Source organism: Lagenorhynchus albirostris, chromosome 3, assembly GCF_949774975.1.
Source record: "Lagenorhynchus albirostris chromosome 3, mLagAlb1.1, whole genome shotgun sequence".
Taxonomy (NCBI): domain Eukaryota; kingdom Metazoa; phylum Chordata; class Mammalia; order Artiodactyla; family Delphinidae; genus Lagenorhynchus; species Lagenorhynchus albirostris.
This window is the reverse complement of record NC_083097.1, coordinates 518,368-545,651: the sequence shown is the minus strand read 5'-3', so window position 1 is coordinate 545,651 and position 27,284 is coordinate 518,368. Positions and strand designations below refer to the sequence as shown.

General features: G+C 63.0%; 1 protein-coding gene across 4 annotated transcripts; it reads left to right on the top strand.

Moving 5' to 3' along the window:
- The first annotated feature begins 4,144 nt into the window (after positions 1–4,144).
- TPPP (tubulin polymerization promoting protein) lies at positions 4,145–26,388 on the top strand. 4 transcript variants are annotated; one of them, XM_060145972.1, is made up of 4 exons: positions 4,145–4,241; positions 19,248–19,565; positions 25,726–25,879; positions 26,017–26,388. In XM_060145972.1, the coding sequence occupies exons 2-4, from the start codon at positions 19,249–19,251 to the stop codon at positions 26,209–26,211; spliced, it is 666 nt and encodes a 221-aa protein (XP_060001955.1). In that variant the 5' UTR covers positions 4,145–4,241; position 19,248; the 3' UTR covers positions 26,212–26,388. The 4 variants fall into 4 exon arrangements, with proteins under 4 accessions (XP_060001955.1, XP_060001951.1, XP_060001952.1 ...); XM_060145968.1 differs by lacking the exon at positions 4,145–4,241 and adding an exon at positions 4,985–5,077; XM_060145969.1 differs by lacking the exon at positions 4,145–4,241 and adding an exon at positions 5,026–5,077 and having other exon boundaries at positions 19,245–19,565.
- The last annotated feature ends 896 nt before the right edge of the window (positions 26,389–27,284 follow it).

The following is a 27,284-nucleotide window of genomic DNA, read 5'->3' as shown; positions in this document are numbered from 1 at the left end:
ACACAGGCTCAGACAGCTGCTGTCGTCACTGGTGAAGACGCGCCAGGGCCGAGGGGTCGCAGACCCTAACGCCCAGCAGTGACGCGCCCCCTGAACAGCAGGAAATGGGGCCGGCGCTGCTCAAGGGCGTGTGTTCAGAGAACGCAGGGAGAGGGTAGCTGACCCGGTAGCTACTACCTTAACAGATTAGGAATCGTGCTGAGATCTCCATGTGCTAAGAAGGCAGCACAGAAGAACAGATGATTAGTTTAAATAAGCGGGAAAGGCTAGCACTGGGCTGAAGGGCAGATTCTGCTCCCACGGGGCAGCTGACCCCGGCGTGGTTTCCGGGGAGGCGTGGTGCCTCCGTCCCGGGATCCTTTCCAGACGACGAGACACGGTGTCAGGCAGAGCCAGTAACTCCCCTGCAGTGGACGTCTTATGGTGGATTTCCACAGACGCTGGAAGAACAAGCTTATCAAAATGGCTTTGATTTCTGTTAAACTGTTTCTATTTTTATAACCTCTACGACGTGGATGCACGTCCACGTCCTCTTGAAGGGACCACAGAAAGCCGCCTTGTTCACACACCCACCTCAAGCCCTGCAGTTTATAACGCTGTCCGCCGTGACTTCGGGGTGTCCGACTGTCCTACTGTCCTCTGGCCCTCACGCCCGGAGTGCACAGGCGTTAAACGAACTTGATGGTACATTCAGGAAACCGTGTGCACGCCTGTGCCGGCACCATATGCCCTCAGCCTCATGCAACGTTGGGAAAAAGGAAAAGTCAAGGTTGGCTGCCTCGGATGGACACAGGGGCACCACCTCGGCCACTGTGATCACAGCACCCATGACCAACAGCCCCGGGGAAGAACTCAGAGTCCGTCTCTGTGCTCAGAGCCCACGCTCCATGTTGCCAGGGTTAGCACCGCAGGTTTGGCATGACCAGAGGTGGGGAAGGATGCGTGGGCAGGAGGGGTCCCCAGAGCCAAGGCGAAGCACCAGGCCTCCACCCCGAGCTGGTGAGCTGATGCCTCTCGAGACTGTCTTAGAAGCAATGTTAATAACAGACCCCAGGTCCTGAAAGTCTTATTAGAATAAAAATTAGGGAATCACCTTAAACCATAAGAAATTCATATGGCTTTCTTAAATGCCCAGGTTTATGACAGCAAGGGTAAGTCTATGAGCCACAAAAGCAGGTTTCCAAGGTGAGTATCAAGCACGTGCTGGTGGTGGGCGCCAGCCCTGCCCCAAGCCTGCTGTGTGTCCCGGGTCAGCTTCTCTGAGTCCCAGGGGCATCACCTGAAAATCGGGAGAGCGATCAGGGCTGTGCACGCCTAGGACCCCCAGGAGGATCCTGTGCTGGTCCAGGGCTCGGCCGCCAGCATTGAGAGGTTCTTCACAATCTGGAACGAGGGCCCACGTTTTCATTTTGACTGGATCCCGCACCTGACGTCGGCGGCCCCGATCGGACATCCACTCCAGGCGGGATGCGCGGCAGGGCAGGGCCAGCGTGGGCCACAGAGCGGGCACTGGGCGTCCACGGTCACCGTGCTGGGCGGTGGTGAGGACATTCCTCCCCAGGAGCCATCTGTCCGTCCACCCCATGCACCTCACCCCGAGGAGGGGGCCCTGCTGGGCACCGACCAGCAGTGAGCGGACAGAGCGGTCCCCAGCGGGCTGAGGCGCCCCACCCCGGGCAGAGCTGGCTGGAGGTCGTCCCTCCTTCCTTGGCTGCCCGGGGTATTTTGGCTCCATTGGGTCTATGCTTCAATGAGGGGCGACTCTTCCCTGGTTGAGCAGCGCGCAGCGGGAGTCGCCACAGCTCTGTCCCCCGGTGAGATGGACGGGCCGCCTTGTGCCCGCCGGTGTCGCCCTGCCGCCTGGTGAGAGCCTGCACGTGCCCGCGGCCCACGAGCAGCTCCCCACGTGGGGGGCACTGCACGGCTGAGGACAGCCAAGAGGACGGACTTCGGGCTGTAAAATAAGGAAAGCTCTCATGCCTAGTATGTGGAGTTAGGTATAGCCTGAGGCTCCAGCCCCTTCCCGCCCACAGACGCCCTCTGCCTCCCGTCTGGGTGGTCCTCGGGGCGGGGGTCCAGGGACTAGAGCCTGAGGTAGCCAGTGGGAGCTAGGGTGGACGAGGCATGGGAAAGAGAACGCGCCAGGAAGCCAGGCCAGTGAGCTGAGCACCGTCCTGGGGGGAGCACAGAAGGTGGTCTCTGTAGATATAACTAGGGGCCTCTACAGGAGGGCACCTCGGATTACCCTCGTGGGCCCTAAATCCACGAGATTGTCCTTAGGAAACACAGGGAGGAAACAGATACGGGGGAGGAGGCCACGTGAAGACACAGGCCGAGGTCAGGGTGATGGGGCCACAAGCCCAGGGATGCCTGGAGGGCCCCGAAGCTGGAGAGGCAGGGAGGGTCCCCAGGCCCCTGCAGGGAGCACGGCTGCCGACACCTTGACTTTGGACTGTGAAAGCTTCTGTGGGTTAAGCCGCCAGCATGCGGTCCTTTGCCCTGTGGCCCTGAAAAACCAGCACAGTGTCTTACAAGTACAGACGATCCTGCTCACGGGCAGCCTCCGTGTGGCCACCGTGCAGACGTGCATGTGCCAACCCGAGCTGGGGTTTGATAACTGGAGTGTAGACGGAGGTTGTCCAGGTCCCGTCAGTGGACCAAGGGCCAGGGGCAGCGTCATCCCCCACAAAGGGTGCGCTGGTCCAGCAGCCAGCGCTGGAAGAAGGCTCCTCTGACTCCCACACCAGGATGGAACCTGCCGTCCCATCCTATCGCGAAGGTAAGAGCCCATGTCACTATTTCAGGCCATCTTTTGAGTGTGGCCAGGACTGACTCTATGCTGTAAACTCAAAACACAATCTCATTCACAGACGACCAGTGGTAGCCTCCAGGAATGGTACAGCCGGCAACCCCGCTGGCTGACTTCTGGCCGCCTGCGCCGTGGGGCGTGACTACGTGGGCTGTGGCTCTAGCCACCCCTTCGTGGGGGCGGCAGTGCTGGGAGCCCGTCCCGTCCCCCGGGCCCCGCCTCTGCGATGACTGTCCCTCACACATTTCTGCCCCCGGAGTCTGGCACTCAGCTCCCAGAGCAGTTCCGCCATCAGCAAACCCACACATTTATGCCACAGCCCTTGCACGGGTTTTGAAAAGTGGACTGAATGCTCGCCTTTTGGCTAATACGACGCTGGGAACATAATAATGAGGAGTGCTTTTCGTTCTTTCATTTGCACCGTTAACAGTAACTTCAGCGGTGCTCGGGGCTGTGGGGGACAGAGAAGGTGCAGCCCAGCTTCAACCTAAAGAGTCAGGACCGCAGGTCACGGGGGGCGCCTCGGGGGGCCCCCTGCTTTCCCTGTTCTTCCGACTCTAAGATTCTGGACTTATCTGGTGTCCAGAGCGTGAAACTTTTCAGAGAAACGAGAAATAGAAGCCCATGTTCGGCCAGTTTTCAGCAGGAGCAGAAACCAGAGGGGTTGAGAGGAAGGCACCTCAGCCCAGGACCACGGTGGGGACGGGCGGGCTCAGCCTGCCTGTCCCTGGTTCCCGAAGGGTCGAGAAAACCGCATCCTCTCTCCCAGGGGCGGGCGATCTGTTGGACAGCAGCACCTGTCACCCCTTCTCTGGCTCAGCACCCCGGCTTCCTCTGCTGCCTGGCCCGGCCGGAATCCCAGGTGAAGTTGGAAGCTGCTCCCCGCAATTCCGATTCAGAAGAGACCTGAGAGCTGGGCAGAGCCTGGGGTCAGGTGTGGGGTCTCTGCAGCCAGGACGGAGGACAGAGCCTGGGGTGGGGGGGGAGAAGTGAGGTCTGTGGCCAGATGGGCCATGGAGGTGTGTATGTATAAGGCTCAGGGTGGGGGACTTTGCAGCCAAGAGGGGAGGACAGGGCCTGCGGTGGGCTCCTTGGCCAGCTCCAGGTACTACAGCAGTGACGCTAGAGGCCACACTTCCCCCCGGAGCCCGGGCATCTGGACAGCTTGGGGCGGCTCACTCCACTGGAGGGGGTCCTGGAGGATAGAGAGGGAGGCCCCTGCACCCCAAGTCTCAGTACTAGAACCTCCCTGTCACCCCGGCCCCAGAACCTTCGGCTGAGCAACCTCCTGGTGAAGGCGGGGACGCGCCCTGTTTCCGAACCCACCCCTCCTGTCGCAGAGCCTGCCTGGTGGAGAGGAGGCAGCAGGTGTACCGAGAAGAGAGAGGAAGAGACCCTGGAAGAGGCTCTGAGGTCTGCTGCTTTCACCCAGGTAACCCGCGGAGGCCCCGGTCGGACGCAGGAAGATGGCCCGCCTCCAGCTGGAGTGGGGGCCCGGGTTGGGGCGCCGCCGCTTGCCCCCGGGAAGGCGTCCCAGCTGCGCACCGCGCCCAGGGCCCGGCACGGACCCGCCTCCCGGCACGGACCCGCCTCCCCGCCTCTGACCCACCCAAGCCAGGCGCTCGCCTCACCCTCCCACTGTCCCCCAAACTCTCGCGGGGCGGCCCCACTCCCCGCCCCACCCTGCTCCCCTCCGTGGGGCCCGATCCCGGCCACCCCGGACCCCAGCGTTGGCCCGAGCGTCTCCGCAGAGAGGCCAGCGCCCGGCCGCCCCAGCCGGGAGGCCCGTCCTCGCGCCCATCCGTCGACCCGCGTCCGGGTTCCCGGAGGGCCAGGTGGGACCGCACGGGCGACACCCCGCCCCGCGGAGCCGTGTGGCCCTGGGGCCAGCGCCGACCCGCCTTGTAAGGCAGGGTCCGCGCTCTGACGGCCTCAGTGCGCCAGGCAGCCCGGGAGGGAGGGCGCGGGGCGGAGCCGCCAAGAGAGTGCGGGGCGGGCCTGGGGGGGCGGGTCCGAGAGGGGGCCAGTGGGGGCTTGGGGGCGGGTCCTGGGACGGGTTCTCCAATGGGAGCGCGGGGAGGGCAGGGCGTGGGGCGGACCGGGCGCGGAAACTGGGAGCCAGGGGGCGCGCCGGCGGGTCTGGGGGCGGGTCTGAGGCCGGGGGCGGAGCCGGCGGGCTGGGAGCTGCGGCGCGAGCGCAGGCAGGGTACCGGGTCGCTCGCGCGCGAGTCGCGGAGGCGCCGCCGCTGCAGTCGCCGCATCTCCGAGGTAAGGGGCCGCGGGGCTCCGTCCCGGGGCGCGGCGCGCAGGCCTCCCTGCTCCTCCTGCCACCTGCGCCCGCAGGCCGGGGCGCGCTACCCATTCCCGGCGCCCGCCCGCGCCCCTTCCCCGAGGCCCAGTGCGTCCGTGCGCCCCGCGCCCCGGAGCTGCCGGCTATCCGCGCGGCGCTCGGGCCCCCGTGGTTGCGTCCGGGCGCGGGTTTGGGGACGCGGGGGCGCGGGCTGGAGCGACCGGAGATGAAAAGGACAGGTTTATAATTGGGCCCTAAATGAGGCGCTTTGGCCTTTCTTCGCGTCGGTGCGTAACGCGACAGTGGAAGCCCCTTGCAGCCCCTTCCCTCTCCGTGTCCTGCTGCATAAACACCGTTCACACGCCCAGGCCTGGGGTGGCGGCTGCCAGCGAGACGGCGGGACATTAGGGCTTAGAGGGTTTGAAATGAAGCCACTGTCATACAGCACGAATTTTAGGAGACCCAGGGCCACAGAAAGGGCCGTTTGTGTCCACGGGCCGAGAATGTACGTGATCCTCTGGCGAGAACTCGGCCGCCCCTCTCGGTCCGGCATTAACGTCGCCATATCGGTGCAGGTGAGAGGGTCAGGCCTACACTTTGCAAATCCAGAAGCATCCCCGGAGGGGTGTTCTGTTTTCTTATCGCATGTGGGCACATAACCCGGCAATCAAGATAAAGAGGTTGGCTGCCAGTGTATTTTTTCCACACGCCCCTGGGGACCAGTGCCCCGCCCTTGAAGGAGGATCCAGAGAAGCCCTTTATTCTGCGGTTTCAGTTATGTAAATGAAGCCTTGAAATGAGGTGGGAAGAAAACCTTCTCTGTGACTGCTGTGTTGATAGGCGTTTTGTGCTCTCTGATGATGGGACACTTTTTAGGCTAAGCTGGCTATGCTGTCATCCGTCTGTGTATTTACCGGCTAATTCATCTGACGTTTGTAAACGATAAAAGACCTAGCTCCCACGGCCCCCCCCACCACCTCCCAGGACTCCCTGTGGCCAGTCTCTCAGGGAGGGTGTGCTGGGGGTGGCCTCCCCAGGGCCTGGGCCAGCCCCTGCCGCCTAGGAGGTGATCAGTAAACCCTGACCCGAGCTCCAAGTGCACTAGGACCACATCCGGGATGGAGCGATGGGGCTGGGGAGGGAGAGCTTGGAGCGGGCAGGAAAGGGGGGAGGGGCGGGGCCTTGGGACAGGCGCCTTGCGAGTGCCTTAAACTGGACTCCATGATGCCTCCTCTGGCACCAGCCCCTGTTCCCACCACATGGTTGGAATCCCAGGGCTCAGTGATGAGCGATGGGGGAAGGGGGTGCTGGTGAATTTCCTGGGGGCATCTGCAAAATGCGTGCCACGCAAGGGTTCGTGTGTTTTCCTGGGGAAAGGGCCTTCACGACTTCCGGAAGGATCTGTGACTCAGAAAGGTACCCTAATTTATGTACTACATTAAAAAATTCTTCTCCATCTTTTTGGAATGACGAAGTGGTGGAGATTAGAGGAAGTTGTGTTGGCCGAATTCTTATCTCCTCGGCGTTGTTTGGCTGAGATCTTCGTGAACCCTTTGAAGCTGCAATAAATAAGCTGTTTTAACGATATACAAGGTTATAGATGCTCATTGTGGGAAATGTGCAAATCACAGGAGAATTTCGTAAAGAAAATTAAAATCACTCGTCACTGGTTGAGGATTAAGAGAAAACCTTTGAGCAGCCAAACTGTCCTCCGGGGCCGCGTCCTCGTGGCTTCCCTCCCTGGTGGGCAGTGGAGCCGCTCCCTGCAGAAGAGGCTGAGAATTAGAAGCTTCCTCAGGGAGAGGCCTGCTGGCTTAGCGCCAGGGCTATTTATAGCTGGTGATGTTGCTGTGAGGCCAGAGGAGCATGTACGGGAGACGCCATCTGGGGCTACTGGGGCCATGAGGCACAGCCCCCACTGCACCTTGAAGTATCAGGGCCTCCCCGGGTCAGGAGGTCCGTGTTCTGGGCCCAGCCTGGCACCATCTGGAAACCACCCCAGACCGAGGGTGCTGGGCACCGTGCAGAGGCCACCTGAGCCCAAAACCCTGGACCAGACAGATGCTGGGATTAGGCAGGAGAATTGACACGCGCCCAACTCCTACTGCTTCAGCAGCAGGTGTTTCCTGGGCAGGAAGGTGGGGAGCTGCCTGGGGGGGGCCCAGCGGCATCTGGGGCTCAGACGTGGTCTCCAGCGCCCCATGTGGGCTCGCCGCACTCTTCAGCCCCTCCTGGGGAGACCAGCCTCCTCTCTGGGTGGGGAGGTAACCACGGTGTCACAACCCATGGAGTCCCCAAAGCCGGCACCCCCAGAGCCCACAGCGACCCACCACGAGCCCCAGCTCGGCAGAGCCTCTTCGGAGGGGGAGCGTCCTCAGCCGTATCCACATGGCAGCTCCTGGAAACGGCTTTGATTGGCCCTGCTGGGGTGACAGGGGAGGGTGCGGCTTCTGTGATCTGCAGCCCCCCGAGAAGGGCATATGGGGGAGGGGCAGCTCCCCACAGGGATGGGCACGCTGTCTCCAAATCTCGTTTGCTGACAGGGAAGCAAGGCTGTTTTGAGCTTGCAGATTTCCCCTTTAACTGTACGGGACGTGCAGTGACATGCAGTGAAGCTCAATTGTAATGTAATGTCTAAATGTCCAAATGTAGGACCTTCTTTGGTGAAGAAATGTAGAAAGTCTTTCACGGGGTGTGAGGAAATGATGGTGTTCTGACTTCGGTACCAAGCCCAAGTGTGTCCTGCGACCCCCCCATTAGCAGGGGGAGCGTGAGCTCACCCTCCGAAGAGCACGTTCGTGCCCACTTTTCCTTTTCTTAATCAGATTTGTGAAAAGGAAGGACTGGTCCTTACCTTTTCTCAAGCCTAAAAGTTAAGAACACCTGGACCCCTTTCCTGCCCATCGCCTTGTGTCCCACGGCACAGTGTCCCCCTGTGTCCCCAGCATGTCCTGTGTCCAGTTGTCCCAGCACCGTCTCCCCTCTTTGGGCCACATTCCCAAGGTCTCATCCTGTAACCCTGTTGCACCCATTTGTTCAACAGGCATCAGGTGCCAGGTGAGCCCGGCCAGGTCAGCCCCGGGAAGCTCTCGCTCCAGCGGGAATGTCACAAAAGCCAGCATCCTCCGGGGGCCTCGTTCAGGCCTCACACTCCCACTGCCTCTGGGTGCGGGGGGCCGTGGGCCTCGGAGCCTGGGAGGAGCCGCCAGCACCAAGCTGCCTTCCTGGGAAGGCGGTTGCCGCAGCTCATCTGGGCCTCGTCTCCCCCGCCCTGGCCCTGCTGGCTGCTCGGCCCCCAGGCCTCCGGAGGTCCCAGGCCGCGCCTTCTTCCTCCTGCCAGGGGTTGTGGCTGGCCCCCCCCCCGTTCCTGGGGAGGGGCTGTGCTTTTGCTGTGGTTTTCCTACCTGACCCTGACCCCCCCTCCGGTTAAGTGTTTAGCCTTCCTACCTCAGAGCACGTGCTCTGCCATGCTGGCGCGTTTCGGGCAGTACCGCGTGGAGCCGGCGCACGCTCCGTTCCGTGAACCCGTCACCGTCCGCTGATCCCTTGTGTGGGCCACGGGCCTTGGGGTTATTTCCATCCTCTGGCGTGGCTGCCTGGAGCCCCCCTGCGTGTTCCTCGGAGAACACGCGCGAATGTTTCTGCTGGGCCCTCGGCGCCCCGTCTTAGCCGATGGGACCGGCGGCTCCCCGGAGTTGAAGCCCCTTGGCGGCCGCGCTCCACAGCCGCCGGCAGCGGGCAGGGCGCAGTGGCCTCCTGGCGGGTGGCCGTCTGGAGGGTGCGTGCCAACGCCTGCGTTCCGGGCCAAGGTAACGAAGCCGGGCGTCCCCGCCGGTGCCTGGGTGTCTGGATGTGCCGGGCCTGCTCGAGTCCCTCGCCCGTTTCTCTAGAGCTGTCTCTTTCTGGTGGATCCGCAGGGCTCTTTCTAGACTCTGGAGACGGCAATGTAAGAGACAGCTGCCTTTTCACTCCTTAGTGCTGTATCTTCTGATGAATGGAAGTTCTGAGTTTTAATCTGGTACCATTTAAGAGTCTTTTCCTTTAGGGGTAGTGGGTTTTGTGTCCTGTGTAGAGAGTCTTTCCCACCCAGGACATCAGATACTCTCAAGCATCCCCTTCCTGAGGCTTCATGATTTTGCCATTCCTGCTTCAATCTGTGCCTGAATTAATTTCCATTTTTCTCCGTGTGTCTGTTCAGTCAGCCCGTCTTCTTTTGTTGAAAAAGTTTTCTTCCCCGCTTTTCCTGCAGGACCACCTTTGTTGTCCACACTGTCTCTGCACCTGTGCGGGTGGACTGGCGGCTCTCTTCTGCCCGGTGGTTTATTTTCTGTCCTTGTACCAGGACCACACGCCACACTGGCTTCCTTTCCAGAACTTTCCAGCGAGTCTCGAAACCGCTGGGCAAATCCTCCCCCTGTTCTTCCTTCAAGATCGCTGGTTAATTCATGGTTCTTCGCCTTTTCGTGTGTATTTTACATTCAGCTTGTCTCGCTACCCAGACATGAACAGTGTTAGAATTTTTATTTGGATTAAATTAAAACTGTGCATGAATTTAGGGGTAATTGACATCTTTGTATTTCAGACTTAATCCATGTTCATAATATCACTATTCTTTGAATAACGCTTCATGGTCTCTGTGTCGACGGTCTTGCACATCTTTTGTTAAATTTATTCCTAGGTAATTCATACTTCCTCACTTTTTTTTAAATGGTGTATTTCTAAATACCTTTTATCGTCTGGTTTTGCTGCTACATGGAAATAGAATAGATTTTTGCATGTTGACCACGTATCCAGAAACCTTGCTAAACTCGCGTTGATTCTAATAGTTTTCCTGGGATCCCTTTGGATTTCGTATGTACGCAGTCATAGCAATGCAAATAATGCCAGTTTTATTTCTTCCTTTCTATGTTTATATCATATTTATTTCCTTTCCTTATCTTACCACACTGACACAGTGAGTAGAAGTGGTGATAGCAGGCAAGCGTCTCTCTCTTACTCCAGTTTGAAAAGAAAACTTTTCAATATTCAAAGTGTGATGACTCTGTAGCTTTTCGTAGGTACCCATTATCAAATTAAGGCATTTATTTCCTTTTCTAACTTGCTAAGAATTTTTACGGTGAATAAATGCTGAAATCCATCAGATGCTTTGGCTGCATTTATTAAGCTGATAATACGATTTTCACTTTGTATTGTGTTACGTGATGAATTCTATTAAGTTAATGTTAAACGAGCCTTGCACTCCTGGCGTAAACCAAACTTGATTATAAGGTATTGATCCTTTTTACCTATTACTGGATTCAGTTTGTTGATATGTTGGTTAGGGTTTTTGTATCTGTGTTTGTAAGTGAGATTGGCGTAGATTTTTCTGTTCTTGTAACGCCCTTGTCAGGTGTTGGTACCGGGATTATTTTAGCCAGAAGGAGTCGGGGTGGCGTGTTTCATCTTTTACTCTTCTCTGGAAGAATTTTGTAAGACTGACACTGTTTCTTCTTTCAATGTAAGGAAGAATCTGCTGGTGAAGTCATCCAGGCCTGGGGTTTTCTTTGTGAGAAGGGTTTTAAATAAGAATTCAAACCCTCAATAATTATAAGAATTAGTAATAAATACAAGAGCAATGATAAGAACATATTTCTTCTTGTTACTGTTTGGTAAAATGGCTTTTGTTTTCTTTTTAGGAATTTGTTTCATTTAAATTATCAAACATGTTGGTCTAAAATTGTTTATAATATTCTCTTATTATATTTTAATCCCTTAATATCTGTAGAGCTCGTAGGGATGTCCTCATTTTCCATTCTGATATTGGATACTTTTGACTTTCCCTTTTTTTTACTTGATTAACGTCCCCAGTATTTATCAATTTTATCAGTGTTTGCAAGGCATTAACTTTCGATGTCGTTGGTCCTCTGTATTATAGATTCGTTTTCTTTTTTATTAATTTTTACTCTTATCTTCATTGTTTCTAACGCCTTTGTCCTTGATTTGCTGAGGTTTTTTCCTAACTTCTTAGATGTCAGCTTACCTCACATATGATGGTGTACCCACATACGATTTTCCTATGTGTGTACAGCGTGCACACGCACATAGGTATGTACATGTGCGCACACACACATTTCCACCACGTCTGGCTGTTTTCTTTTGGGTATTTCTGATCCACGAGTTCTTTAATCTGCTCTGCTGTGAAACCCCTCCACTGAGTTCTGAATTCTAGTTACTGTGCTTTCTAGGGCTAGAATTTCTAAGGTGTTCTTTTTTCAGATCTGCCTCCTGCATCCTTACAGCTCCCGTTCTTTGCGGGAATTCCTCATCTTGTCCTTTTCTTCTTTGCACACGGCGCGCACTGCCCACTTCTTCTTTGCACACGGTGCACGTAGTTACTTTGAGCTCAGTGTCTGATTGAGCTCCAGTAACTGGAACCTCTCGTCGTTTCTGCTTCCTGTTGTTTCTGCAAGTTCTTGGCACTTGTTCCCCCTCTTGGGCCTGGTGTTTTTTTTCTGTCATGTGTGTATTGTGTTTTTCCGTCTCCAGTGGCCGTCTCCTCCTCAGGAGTGCTTGTGTGTGTCCTGCCGGTGTTTGGGGCACCAGCGATCCAGATCCCCGCATCCACGCTGGGGCTTGAGAGGAGCCGGCCTGACCGCCGCTGACTCCCGGGCGCCCGTCCGTCCACCCCCAGGGCAGGGCTGGTCTGTTCAGAGTGCCCTGCCCTCCCGGCTGGGTGGCCTGGGGCTTTTCAGTCCCCGTAGTTGGTGGGAAGCCTCCCAGCTGTCTGGCGGGGGCGGGGAGTGAGGGCTGGGCTGCAGACCACTTCGGAGACCCTCGGGCTGCCTCTGGCTTTGCGCCTCACACCTGTGTCGGCTGCTTGGGGGTAGGAGAGGCTTCGCGGCCCGCAGGCGACGCTGTCCCCCACCTGCCAGCCGTCAGACCCAGGCAGCGGCCCTTCCCCGCAGGCCCCTCTGCTCTTCCTGGCCCTGCGGTTGGCTTCCCCGGGCCCCGGCCTGCCCTCCACGCTGTGGGCTCCTGAGAGGCCTGGCGCCAGGACCTGCCGTGCGGGCACGTGGTGACCGCAGGGTGCCTGCCGTCGGGGAGAGGCCAGGCCATCCGCGGGCAGCTCCACGTTCCTGGAGCTAACAGACTTCCTGTTGAGGGTCTCACGTGCACGCCAGCTCGAGGCCAGACCCTGTCTGCGGGGAGTGCCCTCTGCCCGCTCTCGCCTCTGGGTTCTGTGCCGCCGCCCAGGCTTCGCGCCTCTGGGCCTTTGCAGGCGCTTTTCTCTGGGGCAGGGACCCCCTTCTGGTGTCCCTGCTGTGTGCGGGTCCTGGGGCTGCTGTGACAAAGGACCACAGACTTTTCAATGAAAACTACAGAAATGTGTCCTCTTCCAGTTCTGAGTCCAGACTCCCAGTCCGAGATTGAGGTGTCGCAGGGCTGCGCTCCCTCCAGAGGCACCAGGGAGGGTCCCTCCTGCCTCTTCCAGCTCCCGGGGCTCCGGGCATCCCTGGGCTTGTGGCGACGTCCCTCCCGTCTTGGCCTCCGTCTTCACGTGGCTTCTCTGTGTCTGTGTGTCTCCTCTTCCTTCCCTTGTAAGGACACCTGTCAATGGACTTAGGGCCACCCTGGTCCAGAGTGGACCCATCTCGAGATCCTTAGTTTGATGGTGTCTGCAGAGACCCTTCTTCCAAACAAGGTTCCTCCACCTTGCGAGGACGTGGACACACCTGGCTCGGGGCCACCATTCACCCACTACACGTGCCCTGCACAGGGCCCGCCTGACCCCAGGTTGGCTGCAGATGCCGTGTTCTTGGATTTTGTAAGAAACATTCTGACAAACAGTAGAGACCGGCCCTGGGACCGGGGAACTGGGGGGCCCAGGATATGGTTCCTGGGAGGCCAAGGGTCCCAACGGAGTGAGTCCCCCGAGAAGCCCCAGCTTCGTGGTGACCCAGAGAAGTTCCTGCTGTCCGCATCAGTTCTTCTGAGGGGCTGGGGTGGCAAACCTGTCCTGGCCCCTTACTCCCCCCGCCCCCGTCCCCTCCCCCGCCAGCCCGACCAGCAGGAACCCCGAGGAGGCCCGAGGGTGCGGCTCCCACGGTGATCTCACTGCAGGACGGTGCGGGACGCAGGATGGCCACGGCCCCCAGGAAGGCGCCCGCTCAGCTACCCACCTTCTTCCCTCTCGTCCCAGAGAAACTGCGTTTGACTTGGGTGCAGGGGACAGTGTGGCTGTGACTGTGGTTCCCAGGCTGCCCCGAGGGATGGCCTAGCCTCCGTGCAGGAGGTCCCAGCCCCACGGGCCTTTCCGGGCCTACGGCCTGAAGCGTGTGACCCGGGACCGAGTGGCATCTTGCTTGGACGGTGTGGCCGCTCGTCCCGTCCTGTCGGGGGCCCTGCAGGGACCGTGAAAGGCAGCGCCGAGGCGGCAGGGCTGCATCCACGCCTGAGACTCCTGGGACCATCTGCTCTGCGGGGCAGGCACTCAGAGACCGCTTTGTGCCCGCCTGGGAGGCTCCCGCTGCCTGGGACGAGTGGTCATTCACATCGAGTGCTGGGCAGCCGAGGAGTAGTGGCCGTATTATGGTTAAAATGTGAACAGTTGCCAAAGGGCTGTGTTGTGTTCGAAGGGACTCTGGAATAAAGAGGCAGAGCTGCGGGCCGGCGGCCCAGGGGTGTGCAGGCCCGACGCCTCTGTTCCCGCTCGCGCTCTTCACTCGGAGGCTGTGCCTCTTCCAGGGGCTGCACCGAGGGCGAAGCTGGACCCCGACCTGGGGGCCTGAGCCCTGGTGGACGGAGGGGAGGAGGGGGAGGCGACGGCATCCATCCCCCCCGGCTTCTGGCCGCTTGGTCTTTTGCATCTTCTGTCCTAACCCTCACCCGCCCACCTCATCTTGGCTGCGCGGGTACAGCGCACCCACCCGGCAGGGGTCAAGGAGGTTCTCCCCGGGACCGGCTGACCAGGCGCCCTGGCCTCCTGTGCGGCCCCGGAGCAGCTGTGCCTGGGACTTACCTGGGAGCTGCTGCAGTTATGCCCTCGCCCCTTCCGTCCGCATCAGTCCTGGGACCGGGCCCGGTGGGCTGAGCCGTCCGAAGGGGCTGGGCTGCCCTGGGAGGCGCCTGCTTCCCCTGCACTCTCTCCTCCTCTCCTTCCCGCACTTGGCGCAGAGCCTCTGGGCTGCCTCCGCGCGTCCGGCGGCATCCGGCGAGCGGCGTTCTGTGGCCAGGCCCCTGCACAGCCAAGGTCAGGTGCGCTCAGCAGACTGTCAGCCCGGTCAGCGTCAGGCGCTCCGTCGAGGTCCAAGGAGGGCTAGTTTGTCAGATGCTCGGGAACCTGGCATTTCCAGGGCCCGTGTGGTTCTTGCGCGGAAGCGGGGTCTCAGCTGGACCCCAGGCCTCGGTATCACATCAGCGGGCGCAGCCACGGCTCAGGGACTTGGGCTCTCGGCCCTGGTGGAGGGTGCCGCCCCTGGGCCCAGCTTGGTGTAGACATCTGGAGGGCGCTGGCATCACGCCGGCCCTGAGAGCGCAGGAGGGCGGCACGTGGGGCGGGCCGACGGGGCCGAGGGCCAGGGACGCCTGAGGAGCTCGAGAGCCCAGGGCTCCCACCGCGGCTTGCGGCCCCAGAAGATTCCTTGCGGCGCCCGCTGTCCCGGGAGCCGTTTCCCACCTGCGGGCCGGTCTCCTGGTCCCGAGCAGCCTCTAGGACGAGGTCGGTGACAAGAACCCCAGTCGAGCCCTAGCGCATCGTCAGCGACACCCCCAGGGCGCCCCGGCGGCCACAGCGCGCTGAGGCCTCTGGACCCCCCGGCTCCCCGACCCTTCAAGTAGGGGGCTCGCCAGTGGGGCGGCTGTGTTGCGGGGAGGTCCCGGACTTGGGGTGCGATGCCCGGTGACCCGGCAGAGCCTGTGGTGGGGTCCGGGCGCCGTGGCCGGGCCGTGTCCCGCGTTTCCCCCGTGCCGCCGGCCCAGCTTGCTCGGCGTGAGGTGGAGCAGGGTTCTGAGTTCCGGGAGGTTTGGCGTCAAGGAGGCCGGCGGGACGGGGCCTGAGGCCTGAGCAGCGCCCCCTCAGGGCCTGGGAGGTGGGGAGTCCCCTGTGCGGGTCCCAGCTCCCCGACATGCGCATCCTGTGGCCCACATCCTGCCCCCCAGAAGCACGCCACCCCCGAGCCCCCACCCCAGGCTGCCCTCCAGCGAGCCTTGGCCATCCTGGTGCACTCAACACCCGCCCGGGGCTTCGGGCCCAGAGGACCCAGGAGGTGGAAGGGGCCCCGGGGGCTGGAAGGCACCTGGATCCCAAGGGGCAAGATGCTTGAGGCCTGGTCCGATCGCAGGAAGTGTCTGCAGGTAGGGTGTAGATTATGGGCAGTATGAGGAGGGGCATTGGGAACGAGGGGCTGAGAGCTGGTTTGGGGGAGCAGGGGTTGGAGGTGCGTTCACACCTATGGAAGCAGGAACACACACTCCACCTTTAGTCTCAGTGCAGACCTGTGTTCTGCTCAAGGAAGGGGAACCAGGAGAGGCAGAGTTGCTGTTGCCTTTAAAACAACACCGGGCCCAGCTTACATTTACACCTGGCCCAGCTCACATGCACACCTGGCTCAGCGCACATACACACCTGGCCCTGCCCACATGCACACGTGGCCCAGCTCACATGCACACCTCGCCCTGCTCACATGCACACCTGGCCCAGCTCACAGACACACCTGGCCATCTCACAGGCATACCTGGCCCAGCTCGCACACCTGGCCCAGCTCACAGACACACCCGGCCCAGCTCACAGACAAACCTGGCCATCTCACGGGCACACCCGGCCCAGCTCGCACACCTGGCCCAGCTCACAGACACACCCGGCCCAGCTCACAGACACACCTGGCCATCTCACGGGCACACCCGGCCCGGCTCGCACACCTGGCCCAGCCCACAGACACACCCGGCCCAGCTCACGGGCACACCCGGCCCAGCTCACGGACACACCCGGCCCAGCTCACGGGCACACCCGGCCCAGCTCACGGGCACACCCGGCCCAGCTCACGGACACACCCGGCCCAGCTCACGGGCACACCCGGCCCAGCTCACGGGCACACCCGGCCCATCTCGCGGGCACACCCGGCCCATCTCGCGGACACACCCGGCCCATCTCGCGGGCACACCCGGCCCAGCTCGCGGGCACCCCGGCCCAGCTCGCGGGCACACCCGGCCCAGCTCGCGGGCACACCCGGCCCAGCTCGCGGGCACACCCGGCCCAGCTCACGGGCACACCCGGCCCAGCTCGCGGGCACACCCGGCCCAGCTCACGGACACACCCGGCCCAGCTCGCACACCCGGCCCAGCTCACGGGCACACCCGGCCCAGCTCGCGGACACCCCGGCCCAGCTCACGGGCACACCCGGCCCAGCTCACGGGCACACCCGGCCCAGCTCACGGGCACCCCGGCCCAGCTCGCGGGCACACCCGGCCAAGCTCGCGGGCACACCCGGCCCAGCTCGCACACCCGGCCCAGCTCACGGGCACACCCGGCCCAGCTCGCGGGCACACCCGGCCCAGCTCGCGGGCACCCCGGCCCAGCTCACGGGCACCCCGGCCCAGCTCGCGGGCACACCCGGCCCAGCTCACGGGCACACCCGGCCCAGCTCACGGGCACACCCGGCCCAGCTCACGGGCACACCCGGCCCAGCTCACGGACACACCCGGCCCAGCTCACGGGCACCCCGGCCCAGCTCACGGGCACACCCGGCCCAGCTCACGGGCACCCCGGCCCAGCTCACGGGCACCCCGGCCCAGCTCGCGGGCACACCCGGCCCAGCTCGCGGGCACACCCGGCCCAGCTCGCGGGCACACCCGGCCCAGCTCGCGGGCACACGTGGCCCAGCTCGCGGGCACACGTGGCCCAGCTCGCGGGCACACCCGGCCCAGCTCGCGGGCACACCCGGCCCAGCTCGCGGGCACACCCGGCCCAGCTCGCGGGCACACGTGGCCCAGCTCGCGGACACACCCGGCCCAGCTCGCGGGCACACCCGGCCCAGCTCGCGGGCACACCCGGCCCAGCTCGCGGGCACCCCGGCCCAGCTCGCGGGCACACCCGGCCCAGCTCACGGGCACACCCGGCCCAGCTCGCGGACACACCCGGCCCAGCTCGCGGGCACACGTGGCCCAGCTCGCGGGCACACCCGGCCCAGCTCGCGGGCACACCCGGCCCAGCTCGCGGGCACACCCGGCCCAGCTCGCGGGCACACCCGGCCCAGCTCGCGGGCACCCCGGCCCAGCTAACGGACACACCCGGCCCAGCTCACGGACACACCCGGCCCAGCTCGCGGGCACACCCGGCCCAGCTCGCGGACACACCCGGCCCAGCTCGCGGACACACCCGGCCCAGCTCGCGGACACACCCGGCCCAGCTCGCGGGCACACCCGGCCCAGCTCGCGGGCACACCCGGCCCAGCTCGCGGGCACAGCCGGCCCAGCTCGCGGGCACACCCGGCCCAGCTCACGGGCACCCCGGCCCTGTTGCAGGTACATTGCTAACATGGATCCCCAGCTCTCCTGGCTGGGGCGCTGTGTGCTGATGGCGCGCGGAAGCTGGGCCTGTGGCATATAGGTCTGTCCTGGGTCGCCTTTTCTATAGGTTTTCTTCAGACAGTCGCGTCTTAAGGGCGTTGCCAGGGAGAGTCATTTTGGAGACACAGGCCTCGTGGCGCCGTTTTGGGGCGCGGACAGCCTGTGAGGGGCTGGTGGGCCAGGGGATCACGTGGTGTCTGCAGACGGCTGGGCCCCCGTGGTGGGATGGTCCCTGGAGCCTGGTGGACACTCTGGGGCAGGCATCCCCAGGTCCGCCCGTCCTGCGTCTCCTTCCACTCTGGTCTGTGAGCCCACCTTGCAGCTGCCCTGCTCTCTCCAAACCCTCATTTGACAGTGCAAATCGGTAATGCAGTCCTTCCCCACACCCACCGTGAATCCCTCATCAGTTCCCAACTCCGGAGCCCGCGGGGTCAGCCGTGCCTCAGCAGGGCCTGGCCAGGTGACACTCACACAGTTCCCCCACCTCACCTGCCCACCCACCTGTTCCTCCTACCCCTGGCCCGGGTCCCACCCCGGGGACCAGCTGCTGACAAGCGTCACGTGGAGGGAGCGTCCACAGCCAGCCACAGCGACGCCTGGTCACGAGGTGCAGGCCCACACGTGGGTACTGTTCGTCCTCGATGGCTCCAACATCGGCTGCTCCCCCCACCGTCCTGCTTCTCCCCACAACAGGAAGTCACCTTGGAGAGCTTCCCATCTGCGTGTAGGGTCTCACTCCTGTTGTTTTTGTTAAAGTAATTTTCAAGTTACTTTATTAAGCACAAACGTGGAGCCCAGGATGGAGAGCTGGCTCCTGGAGCTCATCACCACATCCCCAGTCGTGTCCCCCTGCCCTGAGCCCCGGGGTCCTGGACCATCCTCACCAGCCACTGAGCCTCTTGAGCTGCACTGCCCTTTCTGTTTGGGGAACTTGTAGGTCCTGAGTTCAGCAGGGCCCTGCTCGGGACCCCCACAATGCCAGGTTGCCCACTTCCCCCCGCTGACCACTAGCCATGACTCTGGGGGTGGGTGTTGGTGCTCAGCTCCCGGCTCCCCAGAGCTGCTGGAGGTGGAGGGGTCTTCTCAGCCCCGTGGGGACCTGGGCCCAGCTTTGGGCATTCACTGGGCTCCTGACGCCATCAGCCACCCCCCCACCATGAGCCCCCCTACCCTGGGCCCGGGCCGCAGCCCCCCGGCCCTCGGAGTCTCCGCAGACCCCTGCTTTCGCCTGGGGCTTCCCTCTCCTACTACACGTCTGCTCGGCCCCCTGGGTGGGGGGCACCCTGGTCAGCAGGCCGGGCGCTGAGGTGGGCGCAGCAGTGTGACCGTTCTGGATCCCTTCCCCGAGGATGGTGTCACCCCACCGATGCCCGGAAATGCGTCACTCGGGGAGCCCCCAGGAAGCTGGCTCATGCCTCCCTGTGCTGGAGGCTTTGACTGTCGGGGACTTGGCGGCCAGGGCGCCAGGGCTGGAGGGGCCTCGCCGTGTCCTGCAGCAGATGGACGCTTTGTCCCTGGCAGGCCACAGCCCCTGTCCGCGGGCAGCGGGGGCCTTGGGCAGCCGCCCGCCAAAGCAGGTGACCTCTCGCTGCTTCCTCCCAGTAGCATGGCTGACAGCAGGCCCAAGCCCCCCAAGCCCGCCAACAAGACGCCCCCCAAGTCCCCAGGGGACCCCGCGAAGGACAAGGCAGCCAAGAGGCTGTCACTGGAGTCGGAGGGTGCCAGTGAGGGGGCAGCCGCCGCGGGCCCGGAGCTCAGCGCCCTGGAGGAGGCCTTCCGGAGGTTTGCGGTGCACGGGGACACCAGGGCCACCGGGAAGGAGATGCATGGCAAGAACTGGTCCAAGCTGTGCAGGGACTGCCAGGTGATCGACGGCAGGAACGTGACCATCACCGACGTGGACATCGTCTTCAGCAAGATCAAGTACGTGTGCGCCTGGGACCGGGGGGTGGGAGCGGGGCCCCGCGTTCTCTCGGGCGGCCAGGAGGCGACGCTTCAGGACGCCGTCCCCGCCCGGAAGAAGATGCCCGGGAGTTTGAACCAGAACACGCCCCAGTGGGGCCGGGAGCCCAGGTCAGGGACGCTGCCGCAGCCTGAGGGGTCTCAGGTGGCAGGGCCCGGCCCGTGGGGGGCTGCTGGGGGCAGGGGCACGGGCCGGGAGGTGGGCGTCTGTGGCGCCGCTCCCCTCAGCTCTGGGGGACGTTCGCGTGTGAAGAGCGGGGGTGACGAACGGTGGGCACCGTGTGCTTGTCCGTGTGTGTGTCTGCACGCGTGTGCACACGGGCTCGGGCGTGTGGTCTGGGCATCGACACGCCCCCTCCCCCTTCTCCTGCCCTTCACACCCTGTGACCACACCTTGAGAAGAGCAACAGCGTCCCCGAGGCATCACGCAGACTCGCACACACGTGCACGTGCATGCACACACAGGTAGAACTCAGGTCTCCACTCTGCTGGTCGCGGCTCACCCGGAGGACAGACGCCCTGGACAGGCCCTGGAGACCCCGTGCGTGGAGGCACGGGCAGTGGAGGCACACGGGCCCTCCTGCGGCCCGGGAGAGGGAGCCCCGTCTGGTCCCGGTCCCGCTCTGGAGGGCAGGACGCTGCTCAGACACTCAGGGAGGAGGCTTGGCCCCTGGCGCCCAGGCACTACGGGGGCCCCACCTCAGAGCCCGGCTGCTCTGGGCCCCAGGGTCTCTGCCTCGGCTCGCTGGGCGCGGGCCGGCGCGGGAAGTGGGCGGCTGCGGCCCCGGCCCGGCCAGGGGTCGTGGTCAAGACAGAGTGAAGACCAGCCTGTGGCTACTCCCCCTCTGCCCTCCTGGACCTGAACTCCCTGTGGGGTCCCTGTGACCTGTGTCCCACTTGGGAGAGCCTGTTCTGGGGGAGGGTCCCCCGGACCTCCCAGCTGTGCAGCGGGGGACCTTTCCCTTGGGAACGGAGAGGGAGACAGTGCTCCCTGGGGGGGCCTCGGGGGGTGGTGCCCTGAGTCGGGTCGTGGGGTCCTGCAGGACAGGCTGGGAGCCACCGCTGGGGGACCGGGTCTGAGGAGCGTGGGGCGCGCGGGTCGTGGGACCGCGGCCGCTGCAGGTGGCAGCCGCGGCAGAAGCGCCTCAGCTCCGGGAGCCGTGGGCGCGGAAGCGCACGGGTCGCCGACGGCGACGGCTGTTTCTGTTTGGGGCGGTTGCCATGGCGCCGCAGCCCTGCCGCCAGCGCGGTATCTGCAGCCTCTGTTTAGGCCCGTCGTCATGGGAGCGCTTGTTTGTTTGCGTGTTACTATGTGTTAAGTTTTAAACAGGCTTCTCGCAGCTCTTCCCCAGGCCTTGACTGAAGACTGCTGTCTCCGGGACCAGGGCTGCCCCCGGCCCCGCCCCGCGGCCCCAGGGCGGGAGGAATTAACTCAGGACCCCGTTCCCATGAGTCCCGCCGGGGGTCTGTGGGCCGCAGGGTCCCCTGCGTGTGTGCCCAGGCGGGAAGGCCAGAGGCGGAGGGGGGCTCTGCTGGCCTTCCTGGCCCCCACTCGCCGGCTTCCTGGCCAATGGTGGCGTTTCCCGTGACTCTGGAGCCCTGTGTGGGCTGCAGGTTAGGAGCACGCACGCCGGGGCGGGGACGCGGCCCATTCTTGCCGCACGGGCTGCGGAGGGAACCTTCTGAAGCGCAGAGCTCGGCGCATCGGTGCAGAGACCCAGGCCGGGCGGGATGCCTCGGGAGCGGCGGGCAGAGCCGGGTGCGCTGTGCGGCCCCGGGCACGCCAGCGGGGCCCAGCGCCCGCTCAGGGCCTGACGCCCGCCCCTGCCCTGCCCCTCCCCGCAGCCTGGTGGGTGAGGCTGCGGCGTTCGGGGCCCTGGTCCCAGCACGTGCTTCCAGCTGTGGCGTTGGGGGTCTCACAGTGTCCTCCGCGGGGCCTCTCCCGGCCGCCCGAAGCTGTGCAGGGCACCCAGCGGCTTCTGCCCCGGCCTCCTTGGGGCCTGCCTGGCGTGTCTACAGAGGGCCAAGGCTTGGGGGGCAGGAATCGGGCAATTCCGCCCATGCTGGCTCCTCAAACCGCTGATATCGGTGTTGGACGCCAGTGCACACAGGCCTTTTGATGGCCTTCCCCAAACACCCAGAGGTGGTTTCAATGACCTCAAGTGCATCTGTCCCCAGAACCCATCCGAGCCTCCAGCCTGCGTCAGGCCCTCGCGAAGTCAGGAGGAACTTAGGACGCTCTTTCCTGCTTGGGGAGTAGCCGCCTGTGGGGTCACAGCTGCCCTTGAGGCCTGGAGGCCGCCCGACACGGGCGGCAGCGTGGCCCCGGGGCCCAGCAGCAGCCGGCGTCCGCCCGCCCCCAAGGCCTGGCCCCAGTGGGCGGCTGCCACATCACACTGCACCCTCGCGCGGCACCCAGGTCCTCCAGACAGCGCTCCCGTGGCAACCGCACAGCCCCGCTGGCCCAGCGTCTGATGGGAATATCCCGGAGGCGCCCTCCTCTGACCCTCGCTGGTGCCTGGGTCTCCCCCTCCAGATCCCACTTCCTGCTCTCTGGACAGGTCACCCAGGTCCCAGCTTCTGCTGCTCAGGGGAGCCTGAGAGTCAGCTTTCTCCAGCCCCCAAGTGGCATGTTATCTGTGGTCCAGAGGGGGCCCCTTGCTCCGTCCTAGGACATGTTAGCCGAAGTCCAGCTGCCTTCATGACGCTGGCCCTGGAGACTCAGACCTCTGTCCTCGGAGGGCTGCGCTGCCCACCCTACCGCCCACCCCGCCCAGATCCCTGGCATCGAGTGCCCCTGGTGAACTTCAGGAGTGGCCGGGCTCAGCCCTCTGCCTGCCCTGTGTTGGGCCTGGAGATCTGGGGACACAGGGCCTGGGAAGCACAAGCCACGGGGCCTCGTGTGTGACCAGTGACCCCATTACTGCTGGGCCAGCTTTCTAGCAGAACAACAGCCTTCTGAGCAGGGCACTGGTTGGCCCCAGTGCTGAGCCAGGAGGAGGGGGGGTCTGGTAGGGGGACCCCCTCCAGTTCTGTGCGCTCTGGAGAACAGGCTCCCTGTGTGTGGGGAGCCGTGTAAAGTGATCACGTGTCTCCAGGGAAGAGGCTGGCAGTGTCATTCGAGAACTCCCCAGGGACTGCTTCCAGCGGGGGCCACGGGGCCCCCTGGGGAAAGCTCCCTGCCAGCCCAGCCCGGGCTCTGAGACCCTGCCTGGCGGTCACGGTGGGGACACGCGGGGACACCCGGCCCCGCCAGGTGGAGCAGGCAGGTCAGCGCCCTGGGCCCGCACGCCCACTCCATGTGAATGCGGCCTCTGATGGAGGCCCCGTCGGCCACGCCCCCGCCCCCAGCCCGAGTGACTCACACTGGTGGTGCCTGGTGCCCCAGCGGCCGGTCACCAGGCTGGCAGTCAGGCCTGGCGTCCGTGAATAGAGACAGGAGCGCCTTGGACAACCCAGGACAAACAAGCGGGGCCCCGCGGCCGTCGCGGGTCAGCAACCAGCAGGGATGCCAGGCTCCCCGCCCCGACAAGGCCAGGACCACGCTGCCCGGGACAGCTGGGCCAAGGGATCCCCCCGGCCCAGCCCACGGACCTCAGAGCCGCCGTGGCGTCGCAGCCAGGCTTTGAGGGGTGGAACCCACCGCCGGACACGGGGGCTCTGATGAGGCCTGCGGTGCAGGTGCCCCTCCCGACAGCCGTCCAAGCCTCTCGGGCTCCGCTCACCACCGGCCACGTGGCCTCGCTGGTGCACGACTCGGTCGTCCTCCCCATGGCCCCTGCGGCTGTGTCCTCCCTCCGCTGTCTCCCGACCCTGGGCTGGCTGGTCAGCACGTCCCGTGTCCGCAGGCTCACGTGTCAAGTGCCTGTGAGTCCCGGCATGCACAGGGGACGTCCTGAGGCATGTTTATCGCTTACCGCTGGGCTGTTGGAGTCCTGGTGACTGAACAGAACCCACGAATAGGAGAGCAATACACACGCACAGGTTTACGTGCGAGTGAGACCCAGGAGGGGTCGCGGGGTTGTGCGTGGGCTGCCAGCCCACCTCTGGGGGATGCTGCCGCCTGCACCCTTCCACACCGTGGTGTCCTTTTATCTGGCTTTCTTCCACTGTCCCAGTGGGTGTGCGGCAGGGCCACATCCCGGCTTAACCTGATTTCCCCGGTGCCCAGTGACGTGGAGCGTCCTTCACGGGCTGGTTTGCACTTGTAGATCTTTGACAAAGTGTCCGGTTCAAATATTTTGCCCAACTTTTGTTTCTTTTTTTTGGAGTACGCGGGCCTCTCACTGCTGTGGCCTCTCCCGTTGCCGAGCACAGGCTCAGGACGCGCAGGCTCAGCGGCCATGGCTCACAGGCCCAGCCGCTCCGCGGCATGTGGGATCTTCCTGGACCGGGGCACGAACCTGTGTCCCCTGCATCGGCAGGTGGACTCTCAACCACTGCGCCACCAGGGAAGCCCTTGCCCAACTTTTTACATTGGGTTTTTTTTCTTGTTGTTGAGGTATGAGTTCTTCTTTGTGTATTTCCGATACAAGCCCTTTATCAGATTTCTCCATCTGTGACTTGCCTTTTACTTCTCTTAACAGTGTCTTTTGAAGAGCATGGTTTTAAAATTTTTGGTCAAGTCCAGTTCATTGTTTTTCTTTTATTGGCTGTTTCTGGGGGGTCGTTCCTGAGAAAATCTTTGCCTAAGCCAGGGTCACGAAGAGTTTCACTGGGATACTTATCCAGAAGTTGGATGGTTCGGGGTCTATGAGAAATGCAGGACTGTGGGCCAGTTGAGTTAACCTCGTAGACGGCGTGGGGCACAGGCCAGGCCCTTTCCTCTGTGCAGAGCCTCCGGCCGCTGAAAGGACAGTTCCACCTGCACTCATTGGCTTATGCAACCTTGTCAAAAACCCTTACACGTGGCCTGTTTCTGACTGTCCTGTGGCCGCTCTGCGGCCGTCCCTGTGGCTTTGCGGCCGGTGCTGACGTGGGGGCAGCCCCCTCCCACTCTGCCCTCGCCTCTCCAGCCGGTCCCCTGGGTGCAGTCGGCTGCACTGTCTCGACCCCTTGGCTTCTGCAGGCAGCCTTTCTGTTTGTCCCCGGGCACCTCCCCCCACCTCCTCTTACTGTAGAACATTGACAGCCTCACCGGATGGATTAGCTGGGGAAGATCCAAAGTGGCAGAAGTGTTTTTCAGTTAAAATTCGTAGAGAGCAAGAGCCAGTCTAGAGCCATTTTGAAATTGTGAGAATGGACTTCCCTGGTGGCACAGTGGTTGGGAATCTGCCTGCTAACGCAGGGGACATGGGTTCGAGCCATGGTCCGGGAAGATCCCACATGCCGCGGAGCAGCTGAGCCCGTGCGCCACAACTACTGAGTCCACGCGCCTGGAGCCCGTGCTCCACAATGGGGGAGGCCATTGCAATGAGAAGCCCCCGCTCACCACCGCAACTAGAGAAAGCCCGCGTGAAGCAACGCAGCCAGACAGGGAGGGAGGGAGGGAGGGAGGGAGGAGAAAGAAATTGCGAGAATGACCTACCAGGTCCCGGGCAGCAGTGGGATGCCTCCGGGGGAGGAGCTGCTCCCGGGTCCCGGCTGTGCCCCAGCCCGCCCAGTGCTGGTCAGGCCCCGGCCACGGGGAGGCGGCCCCCAGTCCTGTCCCTGAGTGGGGACCGTGCCCCCCACCCCCTGGCGACCCCGCACAGGCCGGTGGCCGCAGCCAGGACTGCAGCTGCCTCTGTGCCACGGGATCTGACGTGCTTTTCACCCTGACTTTCCCTCTGATGGAGGCCACACGCTCGCCCGCTTTAGAACCAGACCACGATGTGTTTTGATGTCAGTCGTTCATAAAGGACGTGCTTCCTTTCAACTTTGTTCCAAGACGATTTATATTTGCTGCCATTGCCGATGGCAACCGACTATTGGGTGCAACGCTGCAGACCAGGGCGGGGCAGGGGCACGTTCTGTGTTTTAATGGCAGACTCGCTCTGGGCTGTGGGAAAGAGGTGGGGTGAGGGGTCCCCCGATGTCAGCGGGGCCCTGGGTGGGGCGCGGGTCCCAGCCCAGTGACTGCTCAGCGCCTCCTCCCCTGCCTGGGCCCGGTGGGCGCCCCCTGAGCCCCCTCTCCCTGCAGGGGCAAGTCCTGCAGGACCATCTCATTCGAGCAGTTCAAGGAGGCACTGGAGGAGCTGGCCAAGAAGAGATTCAAAGACAAGAGCAGCGAGGAGGCCGTCCGAGAGGTGCACCGGCTCATTGAGGGCAAGGCCCCCATCATCTCGGGGGTGACGGTGAGTGCGGCGGGCGGGTCTCGGAGAGGAGGCAGAAGCGTGGTTCCTGGGCGCCGGCGGCCCCCGTCCGCGGTCTGGGCCCCTGGGCTGGACTCGCCCTGGCGGCTTCCCTAACCTCGTTCCCCGCTCTCTTGCAGAAAGCCATCTCCTCGCCCACCGTGTCGCGGCTCACGGACACCACCAAGTTCACGGGCTCCCACAAGGAGCGCTTCGACCCGTCGGGCAGGGGCAAGGGCAGGGCGGGCCGCGTGGACCTGGTGGACGAGTCGGGCTACGTGCCGGGCTACAAGCACGCCGGCACCTACGACCAGAAGGTGCAGGGGGGCAAGTAGCCGGCGGGGCCTTCTCCCGTCGTCCGGTCCCCCACCGCCTCACACTTCGTTACATTCCTGTGCTTTGCAGGCAGGACTCGGACCTGGGGCTGGGCGGCCGCGGAGGCTCCAGGCCTGCCTCCCTCCCACCCGGGCCCGCACTCCCCTCCACCCCAGCTTTGGCCCCGACTCACCTTTCCTAACACACCTGCCTCGTGCCCGCCAGGAAGTGGGCAGATGGCCCTTTCCAAAGTGTCTCTCGGGGCCAGACCACACTGGCCACTGGTTTGCAGCAAAGGGGGCGTTTTAAAGGAGCTGGTGGGCAGACCCTATCGGGGCGGTGTTGACCCGCAAGCGCCAAGGCACCAACCAGCAGCACCGATAAAGCAGAGGGAGCCCCAGACAGGGCACTGTGGGGCCCGGAGAGCACCACGGAGGTGTGGGAGGCGGGCATCACAGTGCACGCTTGCACACCCAGCACACAAACACACCCACGCATGCACGCACACACACTGTGCACACACCGCGCATGCACGCACACGTGCTCAGACGCACAAACCGACCGCCAGGTCTGCGTTGAGGGTGGGCGCCAAGCTGAGGGCTGCCGTGCAAAGGAAGAAGCCTCTGTCGACCAAAGTGACTCCAAGTGTGACGTCACAAGATTTTAAAATGGAAACTAAGGGCAGTTCATTTCACTTCTCTGAGAAGAAATAGGAAACAGTGATGCATGTTTATTCTCAGAACGGCTCAGGGAAGACTTAGAATATCCTGTCTCTGTGACTCCCTCCCAGCGGCCCTTGTGTCCCCGCCCCGACCCGGGAAGAACCCGGGGGCCCTGGGCTAGAGGCTGCGGGTAGTGCGATGGCTCTCTCCTTGTTCCTCTGGCCTCTCTGGAGCCTCCGTGAGCGGCCTGCCCTGTCCTCCCCGCTCAGGAGTGCAGAAACCGCAGGGCAGGACCAGGCCAGGGGAGGGCCCGAGGCCGGTAGCATCTGCGGGGTTTGGTTTCTCTGAGACGCCGGGGTGGGGGTGGGGCTCCTGCTGTCACAGTGGGCCCTTGGCGGTGTGTCCCTTTGCATGGACATGGCCACAGCCCG

Excerpts from the sequence above, each read along its gene's own strand:
- TPPP (XM_060145972.1), top strand. The coding sequence starts at position 19,249 with ATGGCTGACAGCAGGCCCAAGCCCCCCAAGCCCGCCAACAAGACGCCC. Across the intron at positions 19,566-25,725 it reads ATCGTCTTCAGCAAGATCAA|GGGCAAGTCCTGCAGGACCA; the intron begins GTACGTGTGCGC and ends CTCTCCCTGCAG. Across the intron at positions 25,880-26,016 it reads CCATCATCTCGGGGGTGACG|AAAGCCATCTCCTCGCCCAC; the intron begins GTGAGTGCGGCG and ends GCTCTCTTGCAG.